Raw genomic sequence first — 25,707 nt, 5'->3', positions numbered from 1 at the left:
TTTAATTGCAATTCAATTTAAAAGAATAGTGGAGTGCCTGTAATCGCAGCCACTCAGGAGGCTGAGGCAGAAGGATTACAAATTATTATAAGCCAGCATGGGCAACTTGGCAAGACCTTGTCACAAAATAAAAAAAATAAAATAAATTGGGATTGGGGCTCAGTGGTTAAGTGCTCCTGTGTTCAATCCCATATGCAAAAAAAAATGACCTTACTTACTTATTTACTTTTGGTATCCAGAAGTAAGAATAACAGGGCTTATAAGTTGCTTTGTTGATCCACCTGCCCATACACAATATTGAACCTATGAACTAAACAGGTAGAGTGCCATTTGTTCAGACTAGAATTCCTGTGAATGTTTATAAAAATAGATGGGTGAGATAGATGGATGGATGGCAGGTAACTAATATACAAATTCTTTCTCCTTTCTTGAAATCCCTATTTCTATGCCTATTACTAATGCTTTCTTTCTATTTCCAGTAAGTTGCTAGGAGGTGGAATTGAAAGCATGGCAATCACAGAAGCTTTTGGAGGTAGGTGGAACCTTAATATTTTGTTATATGAAATATATATTTATGCATATCTTTGTATACACACATATAATTAAACAAACAACAGGGGCTGGGTTGTGGCTCACTCAGTAGTGGAACACTTGCCTAGGCTGTGTGAGGTACTGGGTTTGATTACTCAGTACCACATATAAATAAGTAAATAAAATAAAATAAAAACATATTTTTAAAATAATGATAATTAAACAACAAATAGACAAATAATTTCCTATTTTGTAACATTATGAAATCTCAATTATAATACAAGATCATTTTGGGCTGCAAATCCATCCATTAACAGATGGTTCTTGGGGCTGGGGATGTGGCTCAAATGGTAGTGCGCTCGCCTAGCATGCGTGAGGCACTGGGTTCGATTCTCAGCACCACATAAAAATAAAATAGAGATATTGTGTCCACTTAAAACTAAAAAATAAATTTTTTTAAAAAACAGATGGTTCTTATTGATATTTTTCTTCCTTTTATCTCTGATTACTATAGAAGGGAGTAAATTTTTTTCTCTTATTCCTTCAAAAGATAATTGAATAATGAGGTTGATCTTACATCTAGGCAATGCATGTTCCATGAACAAAGAGATTTGTTTCTCTCTTCCCTGATTATATTCTCTCATTTTTAAAGACAGTTCATGCATAGCACATTATATACCATGTTTGATAATTCAGTATTTGCTGTCCTTGAGGAACTAAATCCGTTTTGTTGTTTTTGTTGACTTGGGGAACCAAATCTGGTTTTCGTTATTTCTATTGACCCAGGCCTAGTGGCTTATCTTATTCTGCATTTACTGATATTTGTAAGTTTATTGTTTAATTTTAATTTATGAGAGTTCAATGGACCTAAATTGGCAGATAGGGAATATAGAGAGAATTTGCTTCTACTGGTTACTAGGGGTTGCCACCAGTTTGAGATTTCTTCAGTTCCTTCAGTTCAGTGGGAGAACCGCAGGTTTTCCTTTCCTTTCCTTTGGCTCCTAAACTTTCATTATGTAAATATTCCCATGGAAATGGAATAAATTAAATTTAAATTAATTTTTATTTAAAAGACAGTTCTGTGGGAAAAAATCTTATTTTTGTAACTGTTGGTATTCATATGCGCAGAATCCACGTATGAATTGATACAAGAGGTATTTTTTCATGTTTTTTTTTTAGTTGTAGATGGACACAATACCTTTATTTTATTTTATTTATTTTTATGTGGTGCTGAGGATCAAACCCAGGGCCTCACATGCTAGGTGAGCATTCTACCACTGAGCCACAACCCCAGACCACAAGAGGTACTTTTGGAGTCAGATTTGACAGTTGGGAAAAAGAACAATAATATCTTGAGTCTGTGTTTGATTTTTTAATGAAAATATCTAAAAACTAACTCTGCATGTTTTTACTACCATTTCTATATTTCACAGAATTTCGTACTGGAAAAACTCAGCTCTCTCATACCCTTTGTGGTAAGGACACATGACAACAACATAATTGCAGTAATAATCATAGCATTCAATTATTCAGCATTTACTGTGTTCCTGACACTTTACATAATCTTATAATCTGAACAAATTTGTAAGAAAATTGAAGCTCAGAGAGATCAAGTCAACTGCCTACAGTTGCCCAGATACCAGAGCTGGTTTTTGAATATGAAATGCTTGAGATACTGCACCAGGAATACCTGAATGGAAATTTAAAAAAAGGCAAATTGGTATATGAATGTTTTGGAAAGGAGAGGCATCCACTGTCTCAATTTCCCCATTCCATCTTTTCTATGTCATTTTATAAAATAACACAAAATCTGTTGACATCTAGAATCCTTTGCTTTCTGTAAAGCAAGGTTGGCCCTAAGAGATACTTAAAAACAATTTTCCTAAGACAAAATAAGCAAAATATTTCACAAAGACACTACTTTGCATTTCTTTGACTTACATAGCAAAAACTGGAATCAAAATGTCTGACTCCAGTGTTGGCTTTACCATTAATACCTGTGTGACCTTGGGCAAATTGCTTTGCCTCTCTAATTTTCCTCATCAGTAAAATACAAATAATGATAGTGCCAAATCTTTAAAACGAAATAAATAAATTTCATTTATTTTAAAATGAAATAATGCACATACCTGGTACAAAGTAACTCGCTAGTGTTAATTATTGCAGTGTGAAAAAAAAATTCATCTTAAATTTTTGTCATACATTAATTGAAAGTAACTTAAATGAGTTATAGAGCATAAATTATATTTGTCATTATTTCTTATAAAAAAGAAAATTAGTAGCCAGATGCATTGGTGCATGCTTATAATCCCAGCTACTAGGGAGGTTAAGACAGGAGAATTGCAAGTTCAGGAGCAGTCTGAGCAATTTAGCCAGATCCTGTCCCAAAGTTAAATTTAAAAATGACTGGGGATATAGCTCAATGGTAGAGTTCTTGCCTAGCATTTGTGAGGAAGCCCTTAGGTTCAAACTCTAATATTGCCCTCCCGCTCCAAAAAAAAAATTTGAATTCTACTTCCATTTCTTTGGAACAACTAAATTGCATGAGTATTTTCCATAGTGAAAAATGTTGAAATTCTTTATTGAATTAATTTATCCCACAGAATACTTATTATTTCACCACTGATTAATAAAATGAAAAATACCGCATACTTTTTAGAAACTAAAGGATCTTTTTTTTGGTTTTTTTGGGAGGGGGTACTAGGGTTTGAACTCAGGAGCACTAGGCCACTGAGCCACATCCCCAGCCCTATTTTGTATTTTATTTAGAAACAGGGTCTCACTGAGTTGGTTAGTGCCTTGCTGTTGCTGAGGCTGGCTTTGAAATTTCCTGCCTCAACCTCCCCAGCCACTGGGATTCCAGGCTCCAGGCGTGCGCCACTGCACCTGGAAAGGATCATTTTTTGGGCCGGGGATGTAGCTCAAGCGGTAGAGCGCTCGCCTGGCATGCGTGCGGCCCGGGTTCGATCCTCAGCACCACATACAAACAAAGATGTTGTGTGCGCCAAAAACTAAAAAATAAATATTAAAATTCTCTCTCTTTAAAAAAAAATTTAAAAAAAAATTGTGCTAAAAATAAAATTATTAAAAAAAGGATCATTTTTTTGTTTATCAAATTTACTAAAGAATTGCAACCAGCATAAATTCAATGTGTATTTATATATTCATTAGTACAAAGTTTATTTACTCCTATTAATATTGACTTTTTAAATTGCCCCCTAGTGACGGCTCAACTTCCAGGAGCAGGTGGCTACTCAGGAGGAAAAATTATCTTCATTGATACAGAAAATACTTTGTAACCCTTTTATTTAAACAAGATGCTAACACAATATGATATAGTAATGTGACTAACAGAGAGTTTGTTTGAAATACGTAATTTTCGTAATCATTCCATAAACCAGCAATAATGAGAAAAGCCAAAGGGAAAAACAATTACCGGTCAACTTCTCAAATCAATTTTTAGTTAGATTTTCATTTTCCACATGGGATTGGTGTAAAACTGACAAAAAAAAAGTGGTAGAGCATTCATATAGCACGTGCAAAGTGCTGAGTTCTATCCTTAGCACCACATAAAAATAAATATTTAAAATAAAGGTATTGTGTTCAACTACAATGAGAGGGGGGAGGGAATTATATCTTTTTAATCCTCTTCTCCAAAGAAATTTGCTCATAGAAGATAGAAGGATTATTAATTCATTCAAACTATGGCCTCAAAGGGGAAATATGGAGAGAAAGAACACAAAAGGAAGAAGGGCTGAAGCTGTTTGAGTCACAGAAAGAACTTCAGCTTAATAGAAGTGTGAAGTAGTCCAGAATACAAGGTGAGGCTGGAAAGGTTAGCCACAAAAGGCTTGGAAACCACACTGAGGGCATACATTGCATACTTTTGCAAAAATCTAGGCAAGTAATGAGAAATTGATCTAAGTGGAAGAGTGACAAAAAGAAAAAAAGAGAAAAAGAAAAGGACAAGAAACAGAAGGAAAATGACAGGATTTAATGATTGCATTTTTGGATAAAAAAGTTTTGAGAAACTACTCGCAGGGATTTTGTTTAGATATTGGGAGAATAATGAGGCTAACAATAGAATTGGGAAGATTATGTTTCAGAGAAAAGTGATGTTCCATTTTTTAAAATATTTTTATTTGTGAATTGACCTTTATTTAATTAATTTATTTATACGTGGTGCTGAGAATCAAATCCAGTGCCTCACACGTACCAGGCAAGTGCTCTACCACTGAGCCAGCCCTGATGTTTCATCTTAATGAGCTTAATGTGAGGTACAGAAGGATATACAAATGGCAGTTGGAAGTACTGAACTCAGTTTGAGGAAGGGTGGGACCAGAAATATAGATTAATTAACCAAAGCAGGAAGAGAACTTGGAAGAGGGAAGAGAATTAAGAACACAACTTTGAGGTGTGGCTAAAATGAGGAACTTACAGAGGTAGAGGAGTAAGAGGCAATCTGGTTGTTGAAGCCAAGCAAAGGAAAATTTCAAGAAGAGAATAATCAATAATAGTATACAGAGAGGGAGAGAGAGGTTTTGGAAATATAGACTGTAAACTGAAAAACATCACTGATATTGGTCATCGCGAGTTCAAGGGTTAGGTTACAGTAGGGTGAGGTGATGGAAGCTTCTTGCAAATAAATACTAAGGCAGTGAGGCACATGTAATTGCCCAGTGGATGAAAGAAGAAATACAGTAGTTGGATGAGGTATTAGGTTCTTTTTAAAAATATTTTTTAGTTGTAGATATCTTTGTTTATTAATTTATTTTATATGTGGAGTTTAGGATTGAACCAGTGCCTCACACATGCTAGGCAAGTGCTCTGCCACTGAGCTACAGTCCAAGCCCCACCTCCTCACCATTTCTATGATGGTTATCACACTATATAAGGTAAATTCAGGCACTTGTGAAAAATAAAATCTGGTACTGAATTTAAGTGGTTACTAGGATCCTTCAGAATACTTTTGCATGTACACAGTTTTGGCTCTGTTACTTTACTTATTTAAGGTGTTATATTTTGTAGTTGTTGTGTACTTTTTTTTGGAATTGATTTATTGGATCCTTAATCATGGCAAACTCCAGCCGTCCAGATCGCCTTCGGGATATTGCTGATCGCTTCAATGTAGACCATGATGCAGTACTGGACAATGTGCTGTATGCGCGTGCATATACCAGTAAGAGCCCCTGCAATTGGATGTTTGGATTATTATAAGTTGGCAGGACTCAGAGGCCCTGGTTGAGTCATGCCCTGATTCCTGGTCCATAGAAATTGTGAAACAATAAATGTGTTTTGTTTTAATCTGCTAAATTTGTGGTAAACTGTAATGTAACAACAGATCATTAATACAATCATTATTTCTGGTAAAAAATGTCTGGGATTGGGGCTGGGGTTGTAACTCAGAGGTAGAGTGCTTGCCTAGCATGCGTGAGGCACTGGATTTGATCCTCAGCACCACAAATAAAAATAAAATAAAGATATTGTGTCAACTTACGCAAGAATTAACAAATAAAATTACTAAAACGTAAATATTTTTAAAAATCTGTGATTTAAAATTATCCACTAAAATAGAGTTTCTAGGGATAAATTTTATAGTTTAATACTTTTAAATACATATCATTCTTTTTTAAAATTTTAAAAAAGTTGACAGCACTGATTTACAATTGAGTGACACAAAATTTGGACTGTTTTTCCTTGTTTTATTAACTTTTCTTCAAATTAGTTTTCCCACAATTTTATCATCTGCTAAGTCCTCAGTTAACTAAAATGCCCTCAAATAATTTCTTATTCTTTGTCTTTGAAATACAGAGGTGTGTGTGTGTGTGTGTGTGTGTGTGTGTGTGTGTGTTGCTGGGTATTGAATCCAGGACCTCATGCAAATATGTGAGGTATGAGCTCTACCACTGAGCTCTGCCCCCAGCCCCCAGAGCAACATTCTTTTTGGATAAAGTAGCAATTGCCATGCATGCTAAGGCAGGATATGCAATCATGTTTAGTAAAGTCATAAATAATTAAGAGAATCCTTCAAGGACTCTTTGTTGCCTGGTTCCCAGGGACACGAATGATCTTAGCGTGTGCTGCTCCTACCTTTTCTAACGTTTTCTCACTGCATTTTCTATTAGGTGAACATCAGATGGAGCTACTTGATTATGTAGCAGCAAAGTTCCATGAAGAAGCTGGCATCTTCAAGCTACTGGTACAAGCTTTTAAATATTGCTCACTCACAGAGCTATTTACCATGTTTTTCTATTAATTCCTATATTTTAATGGACTTATTACTTCTATTTTTGAATGTATATTTATTTTACATTAATCCTGTGCAGATCATTGATTCAATAATGGCACTTTTTCGAGTGGATTTCAGTGGTCGTGGAGAGTTGGCTGAACGACAACAAAAATTGGCCCAGATGTTGTCACGACTCCAAAAAATCTCAGAAGGTAAATCTTTTTTTTTTAATATTTATTTTTTAGTTGTAGTTGGACACAATACCTTTATTTTATTTGTTTATTTTTATGTGGTGCTGAGGATCGAACTCAGGGCCTTGCATGTGCTAGGCAAGCACTCTATTGCTGAGCCACAACCCCAGCTCTAAGAAGGTAGATCTTTAAAATAAAATGGCACTATCCAAATTACTATATGTTTTGCAGAGAAGCTCAGAATAATGTCAGGAGGTAATATTTTTTACCATCATGGAAATACAACTCTTTAATAAATAAAAAAAGGAAAAAAATTTTTTTAAAGAAATACAACTCATGGGCTGGGGATATAGCTCAGCTGGTAGAGTGCTTGCCTTGCATTCACTAGGCCCTGGGTTCAATTCCCCAGCACCACACACACACACAAAAAAAAAGAAAGAAATAAAGAGAAAGAAATACAACTCTTAAAATTAAAATATTGATTCTGACTTTGATAATAAAATAATAACTTTAAATAAAATAATTTCTGTTATCAATGAAAAATGGGACTATGATCTTGTTTATAAAATAAATTCATGTATAATATTCCTAAGCTCTGAAACCTAAATGATGAACTTTTAATCTTCTTATTATCCTTCTCTAAGTTTCTTAATTTAATTTCTTTATGCAGAATATAATGTGGCTATTTTTGTGACCAATCAAATGACTGCTGATCCAGGAGCAACTATGACGTAAGCCCCAATATTCTGCTTTTGTACTTTACAGGTTAATATCAAGAGGTTTAGAGTGTAGAATAAAATAATTTCAAAATAATTACCCTTGATGTGAGTACAAATATATCACAAGTCACTTTACTGCAGAATGCATAGTATTTAATAATTGCAAATATTATGTGTTATCTGGAATCTTGTTTTTCTCTAATTCTTTATAAACTAAAGCAAGAGTTTATTTAGCAGTACTGCAGGCTACACTTTGATCTATGACTAAAGGCGAAATGAAAGACAATAAGAAAAAAAATCCTAGGGAAATAAAAGCTTTTATTCCAGATACACAAATGGTTTCTATTACCTTGATAAACTGTTAGCCTAAAAACTAAAAAGCAGGCTTCCTTCAGGATATTCATGAGATATCTTTTTAAAAGGCCCTAGAGAGAAGCCTCCTGCTTCGAGAAACAATTTCAGTCTATATGAGTGAATTTGTGGCCTGCTTCGAGAAACAATTTCAGTCTACATGAGTGAATTTGTTGAAGTATTTATGCACATAACAGAACTACTAATGGCTTTGTGTGGAAGATGGCAGGGAACAGAAGGATAAGGAAAAATCAAATAGGATAGTAAAAGCAGAAAATATAAAGAAAAGTTTGTTGTCACTATCCAAAATTTTGAGCATTATGGATCTGAATAGGCAGTCAAAATAACCCTAAATTTGTGATATTAAATGATTTTAAAGAACATTTTCTTTAGAAATTTTTTAACTGGAGGAAAGGTGCAAGATATGTGTGTGTGTGTGTGTGTGTGCGCGCGCGCATATATATGTATACAATGTGCCAGGTTCATCAATTAACATTTTATCTCATTTTTTCTCCTTTGTGTATGTGTATGTGTTGGTATGTATGTATCTATAAAATCTCTTTGTCCATACACACAAACATACTCATACATACACATGCACATACATATGTATTATTATTTTGATGTGTGAATGATTGTAAGGAGTTACTTTATTTCCTCTGATCATTGAGAATTATTTGCAGACACCATTAATCTTTACCTCTTAGAACTAGTCTATCTCTTCTAAGAACAAGAATATTCACTTACATAACTACAATATAATTATCATAATCAGAATATTTAAGATTGGCATAGTAGTGTTATCTAATATACAGTGTCTTGCTGGGTACGAGGATGCCTGTCTGTAATCCCAGCAACTTGGGAGGCTGAGGCAGGAGGATTGCAGATTCAAGGGCAGCCTCTGCAACTTAGCAAGACCCTGTCTCAAAATAAAAAGGTCTGGAGATGTAGCCCTGTGGTAAAGTGCCCCTTGGTTTAATCCCCAACAACAACAACAACAAAGATAATATATATTACAGTTGTCTCCAGATATTATAATAATGTTCTTTATAGTTGTTTGTATGTAAACCATTTTAAAGGAGTTTGTTTTGTTTTTTTACCTTCAGTTTAGGATCAGTTGAAGATCATGTATTGCATGTAGTTGTCATATCTCTTTAGTCTTCTTTAGTCAGAACAGCTTCTCAACCTTTGTTCAATTTTTATGGCACTGACATTTTTTAAGAGCAATTCTGCAACATCCTCAATTTGGAGTTGATTTTTTTTGTTGTTATTTAAAATGCTAAGACTGGGGATGTAACTTAGTGGTAGCATGCATCAAGCTCTTGGTTTGATCCCCAGCACCACAATAAATAAATACATAAATAAATAAATAAGTGAAATGTTAAACACTTTGGGCAGAAAAACTCTATAAGTGATACACCTACCTTCTCAGTATATCATGTCAGGAGGCACATGATGGCAGTTTGTGACATTTTTAGGATGTTTGATCATGTGATTAAGATGGAATTCATGAGATTTCTTCAGTGTAAAAGACAAAAATTTCTTTTCATAAAAAGTAATTTATTGGGTGAGAATCTGAAGCTTTGTAAATATCTTCTTCTGCAATAGCTTTCACCATTTATTTTAGTATCTCATGCCTAAATCAGTTATTGTTTTGATGGTTGCAATACAAAGTTGTATTACTTTGAAACCAAGGCAACCTATTACATAGTAGCAGATGTATATGTTAGAAGATATTTGATATGCTAATGTAAATTCTATAAATTGTACTGAGATGAATGTCTCTTTTTAGGCTTTTTCTAAAAAGTATTGTTGCATCTTCTGCAGTTTAATACATTTCTCATTTTCAATACCTTTTATGAGTATTTTCTACTTAATTACAAGAGATTTCAACATGATAATTATTAACTATACAAATGTTATTAAGAAAGTTAAAAGAGATGAGGAAGGGAACTGAGGTTCTAGCTCAGTGGTACAGTGCATGCTTAGGGAGACCTTTGTTCAATCCTTAGCACACAAAAAGAAAAGATTGAGGAGGATAAAATCAATCATTTTTTAATTCAACATATATTTATTGAAAATCTATGTAATTGAGATTCTGGGAAATAATTCACTAGTGAACCAAGAGACAAAACCCCTTAGACAGGCCTAGAGGTACACACTTTAATGCTGGTTACTTGGGAGGTTGAGACAGGAGGATCGCAAGTTCAAGGACTGTGCAACTTTGCAAAAACCCTGCCTCAAAAAGAAAATTTAAAAATCTGGAAAGTAGCTCAGTGGTACAGCTTGCTTGCCTAGCACATGTGAGCTCCTGGGTTCAATCCTCAGTACTGCAAAACAAAATAAAACAAAATTGTAAACATTTGCCTCCATAAAGAATAATAAAAAGAAGAAGAAGGATAAGTGTTGTCCATCTAATCTGACATTTTAAACTCTTGGTATGTTGTACATTGTCAGTAGTATAATCCTTGAGTGCCTAAAGCAACCTTCATAAAGTACTTCACAAAAAGAATAATTTTAAACCGAAGAGAAATGGAAGATTTTTAAAGGCTTGCTTTAAAAAGAAAAAATGACTCATTTGCTCAGAGGGAGGAAGTGGGTTGCATTCAAATAAAACAGCACAAGTTAAAGAGCAATGTTCTGTCTTCAGGTGTGGGGAGGGAACATTGAAGAGGCCAAAACTGTCACTCTGGAGTTGGAAGGCAAAGGAAATTGGTAGAAATTAGGTCAGATAGGGGTGCTTTTTCTTATATTTGTAGAAAGTTTCAAAAAGAGTAAAACCATTTTGAATTAACTCTTAAAGATGATGAAAGGAGAAATCAAGAAATGACAGAAAGTTAATAATTGAAGAATGAGTTGGAAAGAGGAGGAGATTTGTAGTGAAGAGAGCTAAGTAGCAGTCAAAGAAGGTAACAAAGGCTAGTATTTTTGCTGGATAGGTCTGCTGTGAAACATCTCCTCCACCTAGCTGAGTTGTAAGGAAACAAGGTTCACTATAATTAGTATGTTCTAAAGTATATTAAATTATAACAGTACAGATTAAATACATGTCTTCCTATAAAGCACAAAATTACTACATCTAAATGAAAAAAGCCAGGACAGTTTTAAACTAAAGAATTTCAAATGCTACTAGAAAACCTCCCATAAAGAAAATATCTTTGTTTCTCTGTGTTGAAGAACTCCAAGCTGCAGCTCGCCTGGAGCCTGTCAGAGAAATATCACTATAATTGGTATGAGTCCCTAAGTACACTGACAATAATTGAGGCTTATATCCCATGCATTATACTTGATTGCACATCGTATTAAAAAGGAACAAAATTATAGAGGCGTGGAGCTGCCATACGATAGAGCGAGCAGCAGCTCCTAGACAAGGCTCACAGATACAGACTTTAGAACTGAAATGATCCAACTGATGAAGGCCTGGGAAATAACAAGTCAGTTGCAGCCTGGTAAGCTGCACTTCGGGGCAAATAATGTCATGAACAACAAATAAGACCATGAAGTTGCCACCTACTTCTGTTGTGTATGTTTTCCTAAAACAAAAAGTCATCTCAGAACATTTGCAGGCTTACAAATGCACAGTTTATTCCCCATGCATGTCACCTACTGATTCACATCCTTAGCATAAATCAAGAGGTGATGTGTTTAGAGAGAAAAAAATATTAAACCAGGGTCACTAGTAAAGTGACTCTTTATAAAGCATTTAAACTATTTGAACTTCTTCTCCCCCAAAATGATTTTTTGCTAGGTACTTTCATGACTTATCTTATATGTGACCACAGTGTATCTCAGCCTCCATGGGTCTCTCTGTCTTTTCTGTGAACCCAATTTCAATATGTGGCTACATTCCTTCTACCCAACAAAAAACTAGAATTCCATCTTCAAATTTTTGGGAAAAAAATGTAAGTTTTTTTTGAGGGGGGGGGGGAGTTGTTTGTGTGTTTCACATATTTTAGGGAGCAAACAGAGGGAAGTGTTACTTAACAAACTTCTTAAACATAACACTCTTTTTAAAAATGCATCTCTTTATCCCCCAAATTCTTCTCTCTTGACAGTCCTCTTTTTTCTCCATGTTCCCTTAATCTCAAAGCCTCCTCCTTCTTGGGCTAGTTCATTCAGCCCTCCTCTCCTCTATGGACCTGTTCTCAAAAATTCCATCTATAAACTTGACCCTTACAAGTCAAAAGCACCAGTGCCTGTTGTCCTCAGGCTTGCCCTAGCCTCTATCTCTCAGGGTCCATACTCCAACCAAAATATGAGTAGGTATTATGAGTATTCCTCACTTATAAAAGTGGGAATGGAGGCTCAGAGTACTTAATACTTCTCAGTCACACAGTTTAAAAAAGAAAAATTAGGAAAGCCAGGATTTGCACCCAGGTGTCTGATGTTGATGTTCTTTCAGTCTCACCATGAAGCCTCCCATCTCACCCCATCCATAACTCTGTACCTCATGACCCCAGCATCTTAATTTGAAGTTGGTAAACCAGAATGTTCTGGGTCAACACAGAACTACCCTCAATGATATAATATTCTGTATTCTGTTCAACCAGAGTGGGAGAAATGAATAATCTCTCTCAGTCCCTCTTTATCTCTAATATCCACCCGTCTCTTCCTCCTCTTCATTGTACTTGCTGTCTTCTGAGAACATGAGGAAAGTAAGGGAAAAGAAAACATTAAAGAAGAGAAAATAGAGAATAGGGTAATGGAGGGATGTGGGTGGTTTTCTGATGCTGTTTTAACTTGGTCAGAAATAGAAGTAAATTAAAGCCCTCTAAAGAATGTGAAGTGCTATTACACCTTCTTGTACTTCACCTCAAGACTTAGCTGCTAGAATACTCAAGAAGGTCAAAGAAACATGAAGAAAAATTTCTTAGTCTACATTTCATTGAAAAAGTGATTGTTTAAACTGAATAATTTAATTAAATTATGATAGTTTTCATTTATTGAGGATCTCTTATGTGCCAGGATTGCTGTGAGATTAAAGCTGATGTGTATAAATGACCTGGCACGTAGTAGGCTCCCAATGGATCATATTAAACATATCTTGAATTTTCACCACATCCCTAAAAGGTAAGATCTTTTTATTCCCATTTCACCATGAAAGAAACTGAGGTTTCTAAAAGTAAGTAACTAACCCAAGATAAATAGGTAATCAGGTTGGGGTAAGGATTAGGAAAGTAGATAATAATATCAAGTGTAGTCACTGGTCTACTGCTTTACCTCAATTATTTTAATAACTGTTGTATCAGGTACAGTTATTATTGCGTATATAAAATGAAGAAACAGAATAGCTGAATAATTTTTTTCTGAGGTCACATAGCTGACAAATCAGAATTTGAACTCAGGACAAATCCAAAGCTTATATGCCATACAGTACACCAGGGTTGTACCTGTCAAAGGGAAGGCAGGCATCCTGTCACCTGAGAGGCTTTGCAGGGCATATCCACTACTCTGGTTACCTGACTATGATTTAGGGCCTTCAGCCTTGCTGCCAGAGATTTTATTAAGTCAGTCTACTGAGAACTAATGCATTTCTCCAGGGCAGACTCACATTAATTAAGTTCATGAAACTCAATGAAAAAACCAGAAAACCAGTTTGTTGATAATGAAAAACGTAACTACATTTGAAGTTCATGTGACCAGTAAGCATGTAGGTAGACTTTTATCAGAATCCAAATTTTAATCTGTAATTATTTACTAAATACAGAGCCCAAGCAAAGGGAAATAAATTATATGATTTAAATAATGTCTGTCACATAGTGAGGACTCAGTAACTCTTGGTTATCATTATGATTAATATTCATGTACACCATAGGGGAGGTTCATGAATCTTCTAAACTTAAATGAAAATTTTATGTGTGTGCATATATGCATTTTGCTGGAGGAGAATCCAACTCTTTTTTATTAAATTATCAAAGTATTGATGACCTGTAATAAACATTAAAAGCCATAAATTCTACACAGAATCCTAAATACCCTACCATGATAGAGCAAACAAAATTGAATTGACTTGAAATTCTCTCAAGTCTAAGGTTTTTATGCTGTATCACAGTCTATTTTGATTAACATCTCAGTTTATCATTTTTGATAACTTTTTATCCCTATAATATCTTTTCTATAGCTTTCCTTAGCCCTTTTGCAAATTCTATAATTTATTTCCCCATACAGTCCATCTCCCTTAGAGATAACCTTCTTAATGTTCAGGCTTTCACCTGTAATAATCGGTGACAAGCAGCAGCACCTATTCTCTTCTGTGCATAGGGCATCACACTAGTAACAGCTGACAGTAGTTCACATAGAAAAAAACACAGAACATCTACAAGCTCCAGCTTCATGCTCTTCTTTAAGTTATTTGTCATGGCCAGGGGTTGGAGAATTACCTTAATGGTGGTGGGGGATCAATCTCCTTTTATATTTACCTTTCTGTCAGAGTACTTTTCAAAAAGTTCCATGATTTAAAGCTTCTTTGAAGAGATGTCACAAATGTGTCCAGAAAGACCTAGATCAGGGAGAGCCAAATTATCTTCTCTGAATTTATTCCACAATGTTAATGGAGAACATTCTACATTATAGGCACTTTTTTAGACACTGGAGTTATGAAGATGAACAAGGATTGAGAGTATAATAATGGAGTATGCTTTAAAAGAGAAATACACACTGTGCCAGAAGACCACACAGGGGACAGAAGATCAGGCAAGGGTCCCTAGAAGGAAAGGCCCTTGAAGGATGAGTAGGAGCTGCATGAGCAAACCCAGTAGAATAAGGTTTTCATTTTAGAGAGAACAGTGTGTGCAAAGGCACTGAGGTATAAGAAGACTTGCTTAAATAAGAAAATTTTAAAAAAAGAAATTTGAGAGGTAAGGAGGGAAAAATGAGTGCAAATGTAAATGAGTACATAGGCCGAATATTAGCTTTCCTTTACTATAACAAATACCTAAGACAATCAACTTATAAATAGAAAAATTTTATTTTAGTTTTAGAGGTTCTAGTCCATGATCAGGCAGACCCATTGCTTTTAGGCCTCTGGTGGGTATGTCAGATGTCAATGGCAGGGAGTTTATGGCAAAGCAAAACCACGCCTTATCGCTAGAAAGAAAATGAGAAAAAGGAAGAAACCAGAATCTTATGTTTGCTTTCAAAGGCATGCCCCCAGGAACCCAAATCCTCTGATTATGCCCCACCTCTTAAAGGCTTTACAACCTCCCAATGATGCCACTTTGGGGATCAATCCCTTATTAACATATGGGTCTCTGGGAGACATTTAAGATTCAACTTATAGCAGTGATAGGTGTGAGAAACACATTCACATGTCCAAACTCAAAGAATGGACTGAGGGACAAAGGAAAGGAGAAAGTGAGGCTTTAATTTAATGATAGTCTTGGAAGATTGTTACACCCAGAGTTGTTACAATCAGTATTTTATCCCCTAAAGCACAATACCCCTACCAGGTCCTCATTGGCTGAGTACTATGGGATGCACAATCTTCCCAAACCTTGCCTAGGTTATTTAAAGAAATATATCTTTAGTTATTCCAACCTATTTTGTTCTCTTGTGGTGGGAAGGCCTTTCTGGGATTGAGTGCATTTTGGCATGTATGACGTTTATCTTTGTTGGTCAGGAAGGCCCTTTCCCCTCCCCTCCTGTAGTCAAGGGGCTGTGAATCTGTCACAATCAGATGCTAACTGCTGGTAACCATTTGTTCTATTTCTTCTTACACTGATTTTCTTATATCCTCAGTAATTTTATATTTAAGGCTAAAAACTGTATTCTGAAATTGGACCACCATTTTCTATTTCTCACAGTGAGTGGAAAGAAGAGGAAGTTGAGGGAGCTTCCCTCTGAGGGCCTTTGTTTTCTTTATGAAGTAGCAGGCAGTGTCATCCTAGGTGAAGGGATAAGAATGAAAAGGGGGCTTAAGGAGATAACTGTGGAAAGAGAAGTGAAGCTAACCATGGAGGAGAATCACTGAGTAGAATTGAGACAGACTGTGAGAAGCAATAACATAGCTGTTGAGACTTCTGTAATATCCCAGCAACTTAGGAAGCTGAGGCAGGAGGAAAGCCATTTATTTTGAGGCCAGCCTCAGCAACTTAGCAAGACGCTGTCTCAAAATAAAAAATAAAAAGGGCTGGGGTTGTAGTTCAATGGTAAAGTACTCCTGAGTTCAATCCCCAGTATCCCAAAACAAACAAACAAATTAATTAATTAAATAAAGACCTCTTTCTGCCCATTTGCCCATTTAGCTAACCCTAACCCTGACTATTTTCTCTTATCTCCTCAAATGGAACTTTCCAACTGGTCTCAATTTTATTTTTATCTATTTACTGTGAAAGCACTAATTTTTTTCTGAAGTCAAATATTCTTAGAATTTCTGTAGATTTGATATCTTAGGCTCAGAAAACATTTGTGAGCACCAACCTTGTAGCTGGTTGCTAACACACTAAATACAATGTGGTTTGCTCTTAAGAAACTTAGTGATAGACAATAAGAGAGGGAGCAAGAAGGAATATAAGAAGTAAGTGAATAACAGTACTAAAAACAGAATATGAACAGTGCATTACAGAAGCATAAATCATTATATTGTTTGCAGGTTCAGTGTCCAGAGCCCAGCTGAGAATACCATCAGGGCCTAAAACAGCCCATCTTTATAGAACACAGGCTCTATTTCTTTCTCTCTCTCTCTCTTTTTTTTTTTTTTTTTTTTTTTTGGTACCAGAGAGTGAACTCAGGGACACTCAACACTAAGTCACAACCCCAGCCCATTTTGTATTTTATTGAGAGACAGGGTCTCACTGAGTTGCTGAGCGCCTTGCCATTGCTGAGGCTGGCTTTGAACTTGCGATTCTCCTGACTCAGCCTCCCGAGCTGCTGGGATTGATTTTTTTTTTTTTTTTACTTGTAGGTGGACATAATATCTTTATTTTATTTATTTATTTTTATGTGGTACTGAGAATGGAACCCAGTGCCTCACATGTAGGAGGCAAGCGCTCCATCACTGAGCTACAACCCCAGCTCTTGCAGGGTTCTTTTAAGACCATGAAGAACCACCCACAGGAAGGAGTGACCCAGAAAGTTGAGAGCCACTCCACTAAAAAAAGTGACATCGATCTGTAAGCATTATGGAGACAACTCACTTCCTCATTTCTTTCATCTTCCTGTGATACTTGATTGCTTTCATGAACCTGCAGCTGCTGGAAAAGCAGCCCAGCCTTCTGATTCCTCACTGCCTGGCTTTGCTTTCTTTTCTTTCTTTCTTTATTTTTTTTAATTTTTTTAGTTGAACATGGACACAGTACCTTTGTTTTAGTTATTTATTTATTTTATGTGGTGCTGAGGATCAAACCCAGTGCCTCACATGTGCAAGGCAAGCGCTCTATCAATGGGCCACAACCTTAGCCCCTTCTTTTCTTTATTTTTTAAAAATATTTTTAGTTGTAGATGAACACAGTACCCTTATTTGTTTGTTTGTTTGTTTGTTTATATGTAGTTCTGAGGATCAAACCCAGTGCCCCACAGTGCTATGTAAGTGCTCTACCATTGAAACACAACCCCAGTCCCTGAATTTACTTTCTTGATACTGTTTCACTTAAAATTAACTGTTCTTGTTCATATTTTATATTTGATGAATCTTAACCAATTTCATCCATCCCAGCCAGGAATTTTCTGGTCTTAACCTCTGAGCCATTTAATCAAACAGCAGTTTATGTCAGCAGACTCCTTTACCCAAGAACTTCTTCTTCCACCAACCTATAACCTACATATTTAACCTCATGCCAATCATCCACATTCTCACTACACCAAGCCTCAAGCTTAGAGTAACAAGAATCTTGAATATCATGGAGCAAGCACAATTTGAGTTAACTTAAAACTACATTTTCCGAGAGCTAAAGCTATTATATTATATTAATCATAGTTTATTTTGGTCAAGTATAGCTAGTTAGTTTACACTCAGTTCTCTTTATTAATGATTTCTAGGTTTTCTTCTGCAGCAGTTGAGCTGATCATATTAGTTTCTGCCCCCTCCACATTTTAGTAATATGATGAATTACTAATTACTTGTGTTGAACCATCCTTGCATTCCTGGGATATATTCTGCATTATCATGGTGTATACTCCTTTTGATATACTGCTGGATCCAATTTGCTAGTACTTTGTTGAGGATTTTTGCAACTAGGATTTTTAAAAAGATTTACCATTAGGGTCATTAAGAAACTCATTTCTTGCCATGTAATAGTCCCTTATGATTATGTTTCTCAAGATGAGTTCAATGGTATTTATAACTTCCTTCATTATGTTTTTTGAATTCTTGAATCATAGAGCTTATTTCTTAAATATCCTTATTTAGAGAAATAAACTTTAGGCAACAATAATAAAGACAAAAGATACTCCAAACATCATTCTCAAATGCATGACCAGCACAGCACTGAAGGGTTCCATCACACAGTTATTGAACAAAAGAGGTTCTCAATCTGCTTTCACGTACACAGCTTAACAGAGACAGCTTGGGTAGTTCTTGTCCATTACACTAGAATAGTGCCTGACACTTAATGGGCCATTAAGAAATATTTTTGATAAATAAAGGAATAAATAAATACAGTCTTTGTATTTTGTAAAGAATAAAATTTCTTAATCTCAAGTTTATCCTGACAGTGAATAATGTTTTATTTGTGCTTTTTCAATAGTATTTTCTTCTTAAAAAAATCAAACAAAACATGAGCTATTTATCATAAGAATCTCAGGAATCTGAGCTAGATGGTAATAGGGTAGATAGTAGCTCCACCCCCGCCCCACAGCACTGTTTATGAACAGACCTCTACTTGTTTAGAATACACATCTACTCCATCTCCTACCACACTACACAGACAGGTGGCCTTGTAATTGCAAATACTCATGTGTATAGTTCATGTCATGAAGACTGAATAGAGGTTTTATTAATTCAGCTTTCAGGCAGACCCAAAAAAACCCATTGGGGGACACATTCTGGCTCATGCTTCAACAACAAGAATAAGCTTGCGCAAAGGAAGAGGAGAACTGAGAATTGCCAAGATTTATGACAGGTAAATATTTTCTTATTCTTCATCAGATTTTTGTGCATATAGTTTTAAACAGAATTGTTGCTCCTGAGAGGCTATAATTATTCTGCTGGCAGATGCTACATATTTGAGTTTCCTTTCAAAAAATTATGCAATGATTGGGAAGTTATACTGTGTGTTAGGTCCTAGGTATCCAGGGATTCTGTTGACACATATATTTGGTCTCTGACCTCTCAAAGTGAAGTAGAGAATGAAATCACATCAATTACAATTAAAGGGTGCACGGTGCCAGCGAAGTAGAGTATGGGAAAATATTCTCTCCTTTCTCTTTGTACATTAATGGCATTTGCTTTCAGGTTTCAGTAAATATCACTTTCTCAGAGATCCTTTCCCTAATCCTCGTGATACAGGATATCCTAAATATGATATCCTTTATTTTCCACTATACTTTAATTAAGAATTATAGGCTGGTTGATGTGCTCAGTGGTAGATCACTTGCTTTTCATCACCTGTCCCTATAAAAGACCAAAATACATACAGCTATGTTCTAGGGAGCTTCCAGCATCTCTAAAAATTTACTGTAAACACAGGACATGATGGTATACACTTGTAATCCCAGTGTCTTGGGAGCCTGAGACAGGAAGATCTCAAGTTTGAAGTCAGCCTCAGCAGCTTAGCAAGGCCCTCAGCAACTGAGTAAGAGCCTGTCTTGAAACAAGAAATATAAAGGGCTGGGGATATAGCTCAGTGGTAAAGCACCTCTGGGTTAAATCCCCAGCACCAAAAAAAAATTAAATAAATAAATAAATAAATAAAAATAAATCACTGCAAATATCGGTGTAGCTCAGTGGTAGCATTTGTGTTTAGTAAGCACAAGGCCCTTGGTTTAAGCCTTAGCACAAAAAATATATATATTTAAATATGGCAAATGTTCTTTGTTGAATTCAATAGACAGTTCCATCTTGTTACTGAAATTTCTTGGTCTATTTCATGGACAGAATACTATGCCTAGAACTTTCCCAAACACTTTTCACCCTGAATTGTAACTCACTGTTCACTGTACATCTCCCTCACAACAGGGACTGAGTCTGATTCACTAATGTCCAAGAACCTAGCCTGGGACTTGGTATGTTGTAGACACTCAGTAGCTATTTGTTGAATTTACTAATGAATAAACTTAAGCTAAATGTTCAGTCATTTGTATGAACAGCTTTTGCCATTCTTACAGTTCTAGGAAGCTCTTTGGGCTCTACAAATTCAATAAAAAATAGTTATAGTAAATTATCATAGAGATTAGTTATGTCAAGTCCCCATAAACTTGATTCAAATCAGCAAAACCAGATCAGAGCTTAAAATATCAAAACTCAGCTATGTATCATGTATTCATTTCTTGTTGTCCCCTATCAATTTCTTATGATGAATTCTCCTTGAATTCTTTGAATAGAGAAGATGATAACACTAATATTGATATCTAACATTTAGTGGCTACTATGTGCTAGGCCTTGCTCCAGGTGATTTTTATATTTTATTTCATCATTTATAACAACCACCCTAAGAGGTAGTAGTTATTATCCCCATTTTATACATGAGGTAACCAAGGCCACAAGAAGTTAAACAGTGCTCCTTTCCAGTCTATTTTAAACACAGAAGCCAGAGTGAACCTTTGTAAAACTGTTGGATCATATCTGTCCTGTGTTTAAAACCCCATCAGTAACTTCCTATCTCCACTCAAAACAAAAGCCCATGTCTCTAGAGAGTCTGCATAGCAATCTGTGGATGGCCCTGTTCCTCTCCATCTCCCACTAGCTCACTGCGCTTCATCCTCAGTGGACAGGCACTCTATAGTTCAATAAGCATGCCAGGAACTGTTGTACCTTAGAATCTTTGTACTTGTGCCTTCTGCCTGGATAATGCCACCCTCATAGTCCCCTCTCTGCTTATCTCCTTCATCTACTTCAAGGGTTTGATCAAATGTTGCCTTTTCAACAAGGCCTGTCTTAACCTACTGATCAAAACTGCAACTGAGGGGCTGGGATTGTGGCTCAGCGGTAGAGCGCTCACCTAGCACGGGCGGGACCCGAGTTCAATCCTCAGCACCACATTAAAAAATAATAATAATAAAGGCATTGTGTTGTGTCCATCTACACCTGAAAAGTAAATATAAAAAAAAAAACTAATTCCCACATTTTTTTAAAGAAAGAGAATTTTTTTAATATTTATTTGTTAGTTTTCAGTGGACACAATTATTTTTATGTGGTGCTGAGGATTGAACCCATCTCCTAGCGCATGCCAGGCGAGCATGCTACTGCTTGAACCACATCCCCAGCCCTAATTCCCACATTTCTAATCTCCCTCACTCAACTCTATTTTTCTTTCCCTATAGCACTTATTTTCTAACATAACACACCTGTGCCATTATTTGTTATCTGTCTCAACCCTCCCCAAATATAAGTTCCATAAAGGCAGAGATCTTTCTCTATTCTTTTCTTCACTTACAGATCTCAAGTGCCTACCACATGGATATAATAGGTACTTGATAAATATTTTCTTACTGAAAAAAATTAATGTATTTATGCCATATCACACAACAAATTAAAGATAGAACCAGGATTAGAATCTATGCTGTCTGAATATCTATGCATTTTAAGTCATTACACTATTTCTTAGCTGAGAAATAGTATAATAGAAGTAGCTATTTGGACTAGTTATAGTTAATCTACTATAGTTACTCTTATGGCTTCAACTACTACTTTTAAATAGATATAAAATAAAAATTCTTTTCTTTTTTTGGGGGGGGGTGATACTGGAGATTTTCAGGGGTAACACTGAGCTATACTCTCAGACCTTTTTATGTTATATTTTTAAATAGGGTCTCACTAAGTTCTGAGACTGGTAACCCTCCTGCCTCAGTCTCTCCAGCATTTCTTACTTTACGAGAAAAAGAATCTCCAAGATTGGGCAGAAAAGGGTTCTCAGAAGAATTTCCAGATGTGCAGGAGTTAACCCAATCTGGGCTATGAGTTTGGCTCAGTGGGAAAAGCACTTACCTAGCATGCCCCAGATCATGAGTTCAATCCCCAGCACCACATTAAAAGAAAGAAAGAAAGAGAAAGGAAAAAGAATTAACCCAATCCTCCTTTCCCTTGAATATCACTATAGTTTCTGCTGTAGCTGTCCTGCCCCTCAATTATATATTTTTTTCTTTCAAACTTTTTTTAACATTTATCTTTTAGTTGTAGTTGGGCACAATACCTTTATTTTATTTATTTATTTTTATGTGGTGCTGAGGATTGAACCCAGGGCCTTACACGTGCTAGGAGAGTGCTCTACCGCTGAGCCACAACCCCAGCCTCTTTCAGACCTTTAAATGAGCAAATAAAAACCCCACTTTTCTTTTCTTTTTTTTTTTGGAGGGGGGTGATCCTGGAGATTTTCAGGGGTAACACTGAGCTATACTGTCAGACCTTTTTTATGTTATATTTTTAAATAGGGTCTCACTAAGTTCTGAGACTGGTTTAAACTTGTAACCCTCCTGCCTCAGTCTCTCCAGTCACTAGGATAACAGGCATAATCCACTACACCCTGCAAAAGTTCCACTTATTTTAATCCCTAGCATACTTGAGATAATAAACTTTAAAAACAAATAAATCTATTGAATTCAAAGTAAGAACAAAGTTTTTTTAAAAAAAAATACTACAATAAAATAAAAAGGTATACAGATGGTCAAGTTTCTGAAGTATTTAATTCTGATTCTATTTTAAGAACAAAAAAAATCAATCCTAGTTCAACTATTTTGTGTGGCTTCTTTCTTTTTTAGCTCCTTGTCTTTAGAGAGAACTTCCATTTAACTTTCTGCCATTTCTAAGTAGCTGATTGAGTGGTTTTCAATCAAGTCCAAAAAGTTATTTTGTGTTGGGCACAGTGGTGCATACCTGTGATCCCAGCTATTTGAGAGGGCTAAGACAGGAGGATCCCAAGTTCAAGGTCAGCTTGAGAAATTTAGTGAGATCCTCAGCAACTTAGCAAGGCCTCAAACTAAAATAAAAAATGGTCTGGGGATGTAGCTCATTGGTAGAGTGCCCCTGGGTTGAATACCCAGTACTACAAAAAAAAAAGAAAAGAACAAAAAGTTCAAAACTCATTGCAGCAACTTAGTGAGTCCCAGTCTCAAAATAAAATTTAAAGGGATGGGGATATAGCTCAGTGGTAGAGCACTTTCTTAGTATGCATCAGTCCCTGTGGGTTCATCCCCAGCACTGGAAAAAATTTTTTTATTTTGTAAGACCACTTAGGTCTTCTTACTCAACTTCAGTTTTAGTCCAGCAAGACCTACCTTATCTCTGGCTATCTTCAGAGGAGACACTTCTGCTATTTCCTCAGGGAAATAACCTTATCCATTGCTCAAAACTACACTGCCTATTCTCTACCCTTCAAACAAAACAAAACAAAAACATTTCAAAGTCTTTTACAGTTTTCCCCTACATTAGCCTAATCAGTAAATGGTACATACTCACTCCTATAGAATCAGGCCCCTCAGGCCCATCTAGGCAATGCCTGACTCTACACTGAAAGAACACTCAGTTACCCCTTTTGCTTATTTCCAAGTTTGGGATAATTTTTCTTGACATTCAGAACCTTACGCGTAGAAGTTGGTTAACAAATGTTTGTGAAGGTGGATAATACTTTTAGGTAAATTCTGTAGTCCACATTTAGCTGTACTGACTGTGAAGTCTCAGGAGACTCAGACTGATAGGAGCAGGATGCCTGTGACATGAATATAGTATTTATAGAAGTAAAGCTTTTTATAAACTTCTGTTCCCTTGTATTCTGTTAGCCCTGAGATGCCTGAAAATGAAGCCACCTTCGCAATAACTGCTGGAGGAATTGGGGATGCCAAGGAGTAGGTGGTGAATTGATGCAAATTGCTTCTCAGTGCTTATTAAGAGCTGAAGAGATGGAAAAGCAGTCTTGCATTTCAGATCTTGAAATAAGAATTTAGTTTTTTCATATGTTATTAAAGGAAAGTCAGCAAAAGAATTACATTTTATATTTATCTTAAAAGTCTCTGATATATAGCTATACATTGCATGTCATTTCAAGAATATACACATATATTCCTGAATTGTTTATACTAGGTGCATGTGTGTGTGTTATCTACTTAACAGAAACTAGTTGGGGAAGGGATGCCACATTGCTTAACTTTCATTTTTCCAAGTGAACCACTAAGCAAAGTGAAGGTCTGGGAGCTCAAAAAGCCCCTTCTCCTGCAGACGTCCCCTCAGTACTTTACCACTGAGCTACATCCCTAGCCCATTTTTTATTTTAATTTGAGACATTAGCCTTGCTAAGTTGCTGAGGCTCTCACTAAATTTCCCAAGCTGACCTTGAACTTGGGATCCTCCTGTCTTAGCCTCCCAAATAGCTGGGATCACAGGTATGCACCACTATGCCCAACACAAAATAACTTTTTGGACTTGATTGAAAACTACTCAGTCAGCTACTTAGAAATGGGAGAAAGTTAAATGGAAGTTCTCTCTAAAGAAGTCAAGGAGCTAAAAAAGAAAGAAGCCACATAAAGTAGTTGAACTAGGATTGATTTGTTTTGTTCTTAAAATAGAATCAGAAGCAACTACTGTGGGGAAGTACTGGGGCACAGTACTGCTGACTTACAGAGCTTGATGCTCTTCTGCAGTAGGAAGATGGTTAAGCAGACAATGTTTATAGATACCAAAAAAAGCTTTTTAAATTTACACTATCAAACTATGTAGTCACCTTAATAGCAACAGAAAAAACAACAACATTAAATTAAGCCATATTTTAAATCATTTGACCTTTTGACAAGATGAAATTACTTTTAAAATGTATTTCTGATGCATGCATATTCTCTTGGGAAAGTAAAAAAGTAATTAGAAAATTTATGATATTGGATAATAAAGGTAATATGATTTTTGTATTTTAAGTTTTGGGTAGAGAATTAAAAATATTTTTTAAATGTGAAAGTTAAATTTAAAATTTCTGAATAGTAATTTTAGAAATGTATAAAAGACTATTGTTGTTTTTAATTGTTAAACAAATAAAATCTAGCTTTCAAAATATTTATATGATGAAATATTTAAAATTAAAAGATTAATGATATACGTAAGAACAAACTTTATAGACTTCAGATTTAATCTTTCATGTTGCATTAACTTATATGAAAATTCAAGTATTAAAAGCACTTTTTATAAAACTTATTTGATTATCCATTAAGTCTCTTGCTCACTAGTTGTTTCTGAATGCTAAGTGCTAAGGACTATACAAAGAAAGATGGTTCCTGCCTCAAAGAATGTACACTAGTTAGAAGACTAATTTTTATAAAAATAAGAAAGCAAATTACTATATAATTATTTTGTCAGTCGCATGGTCTTGAATTGACCCTTAAAAGAAAAGTAGAAATTCAAAAGTGGCAGAGAAAAGGTATCAGAGAGCACTTACAAAGGTACAGAGGCTGGGAACCGAAAACAAAGACCAGCCTGGAGAGCAGAGACTGCTCACAGTGCAGTAATGGAGAAGCAGAGCCTTTTCTTCCTTCTACTGTTTTTAAACCACAGAAGCTACTTCTCTGAGTAAAGCAGAAATAAAAACATGTAGGAGCAAAGTTTTTGTATTTTGCA

The 25,707-nt window shown here is 35.6% G+C and overlaps 1 protein-coding gene across 2 annotated transcripts in view; it reads left to right on the top strand.

Moving 5' to 3' along the window:
* Positions 1–25,093, top strand: part of Dmc1 (DNA meiotic recombinase 1) — a 36,471-nt gene extending 11,378 nt beyond the window's left edge. The window contains exons 6-14 of one of the 2 annotated variants that reach the window (XM_046429452.2): positions 480–532; positions 1,965–2,006; positions 3,754–3,826; positions 5,619–5,710; positions 6,657–6,730; positions 6,858–6,972; positions 7,622–7,682; positions 18,962–19,078; positions 23,889–25,093. In XM_046429452.2, the coding sequence (XP_046285408.1) occupies positions 480–532; positions 1,965–2,006; positions 3,754–3,826; positions 5,619–5,710; positions 6,657–6,730; positions 6,858–6,972; positions 7,622–7,682; positions 18,962–19,078; positions 23,889–23,958 (697 nt within the window). In that variant the 3' untranslated portion in view covers positions 23,959–25,093. The remainder of the gene's footprint in view (positions 1–479; positions 533–1,964; positions 2,007–3,753; positions 3,827–5,618; positions 5,711–6,656; positions 6,731–6,857; positions 6,973–7,621; positions 7,683–18,961; positions 19,079–23,888) is intronic. The other variant, XM_046429453.2, reaches the window with a different exon arrangement.
* Positions 25,094–25,707: the final 614 nt, after the last annotated feature.

This window comes from Marmota monax, unplaced genomic scaffold, assembly GCF_021218885.2.
Source record: "Marmota monax isolate L192 unplaced genomic scaffold, Marmota_monax_Labrador192_F-V1.1 WCK01_AAM20220418_F8-fsc00051, whole genome shotgun sequence".
Taxonomy (NCBI): domain Eukaryota; kingdom Metazoa; phylum Chordata; class Mammalia; order Rodentia; family Sciuridae; genus Marmota; species Marmota monax.
Note: the sequence above shows the minus strand (reverse complement) of the source record. Positions and strands in the feature narration are given on the sequence as shown.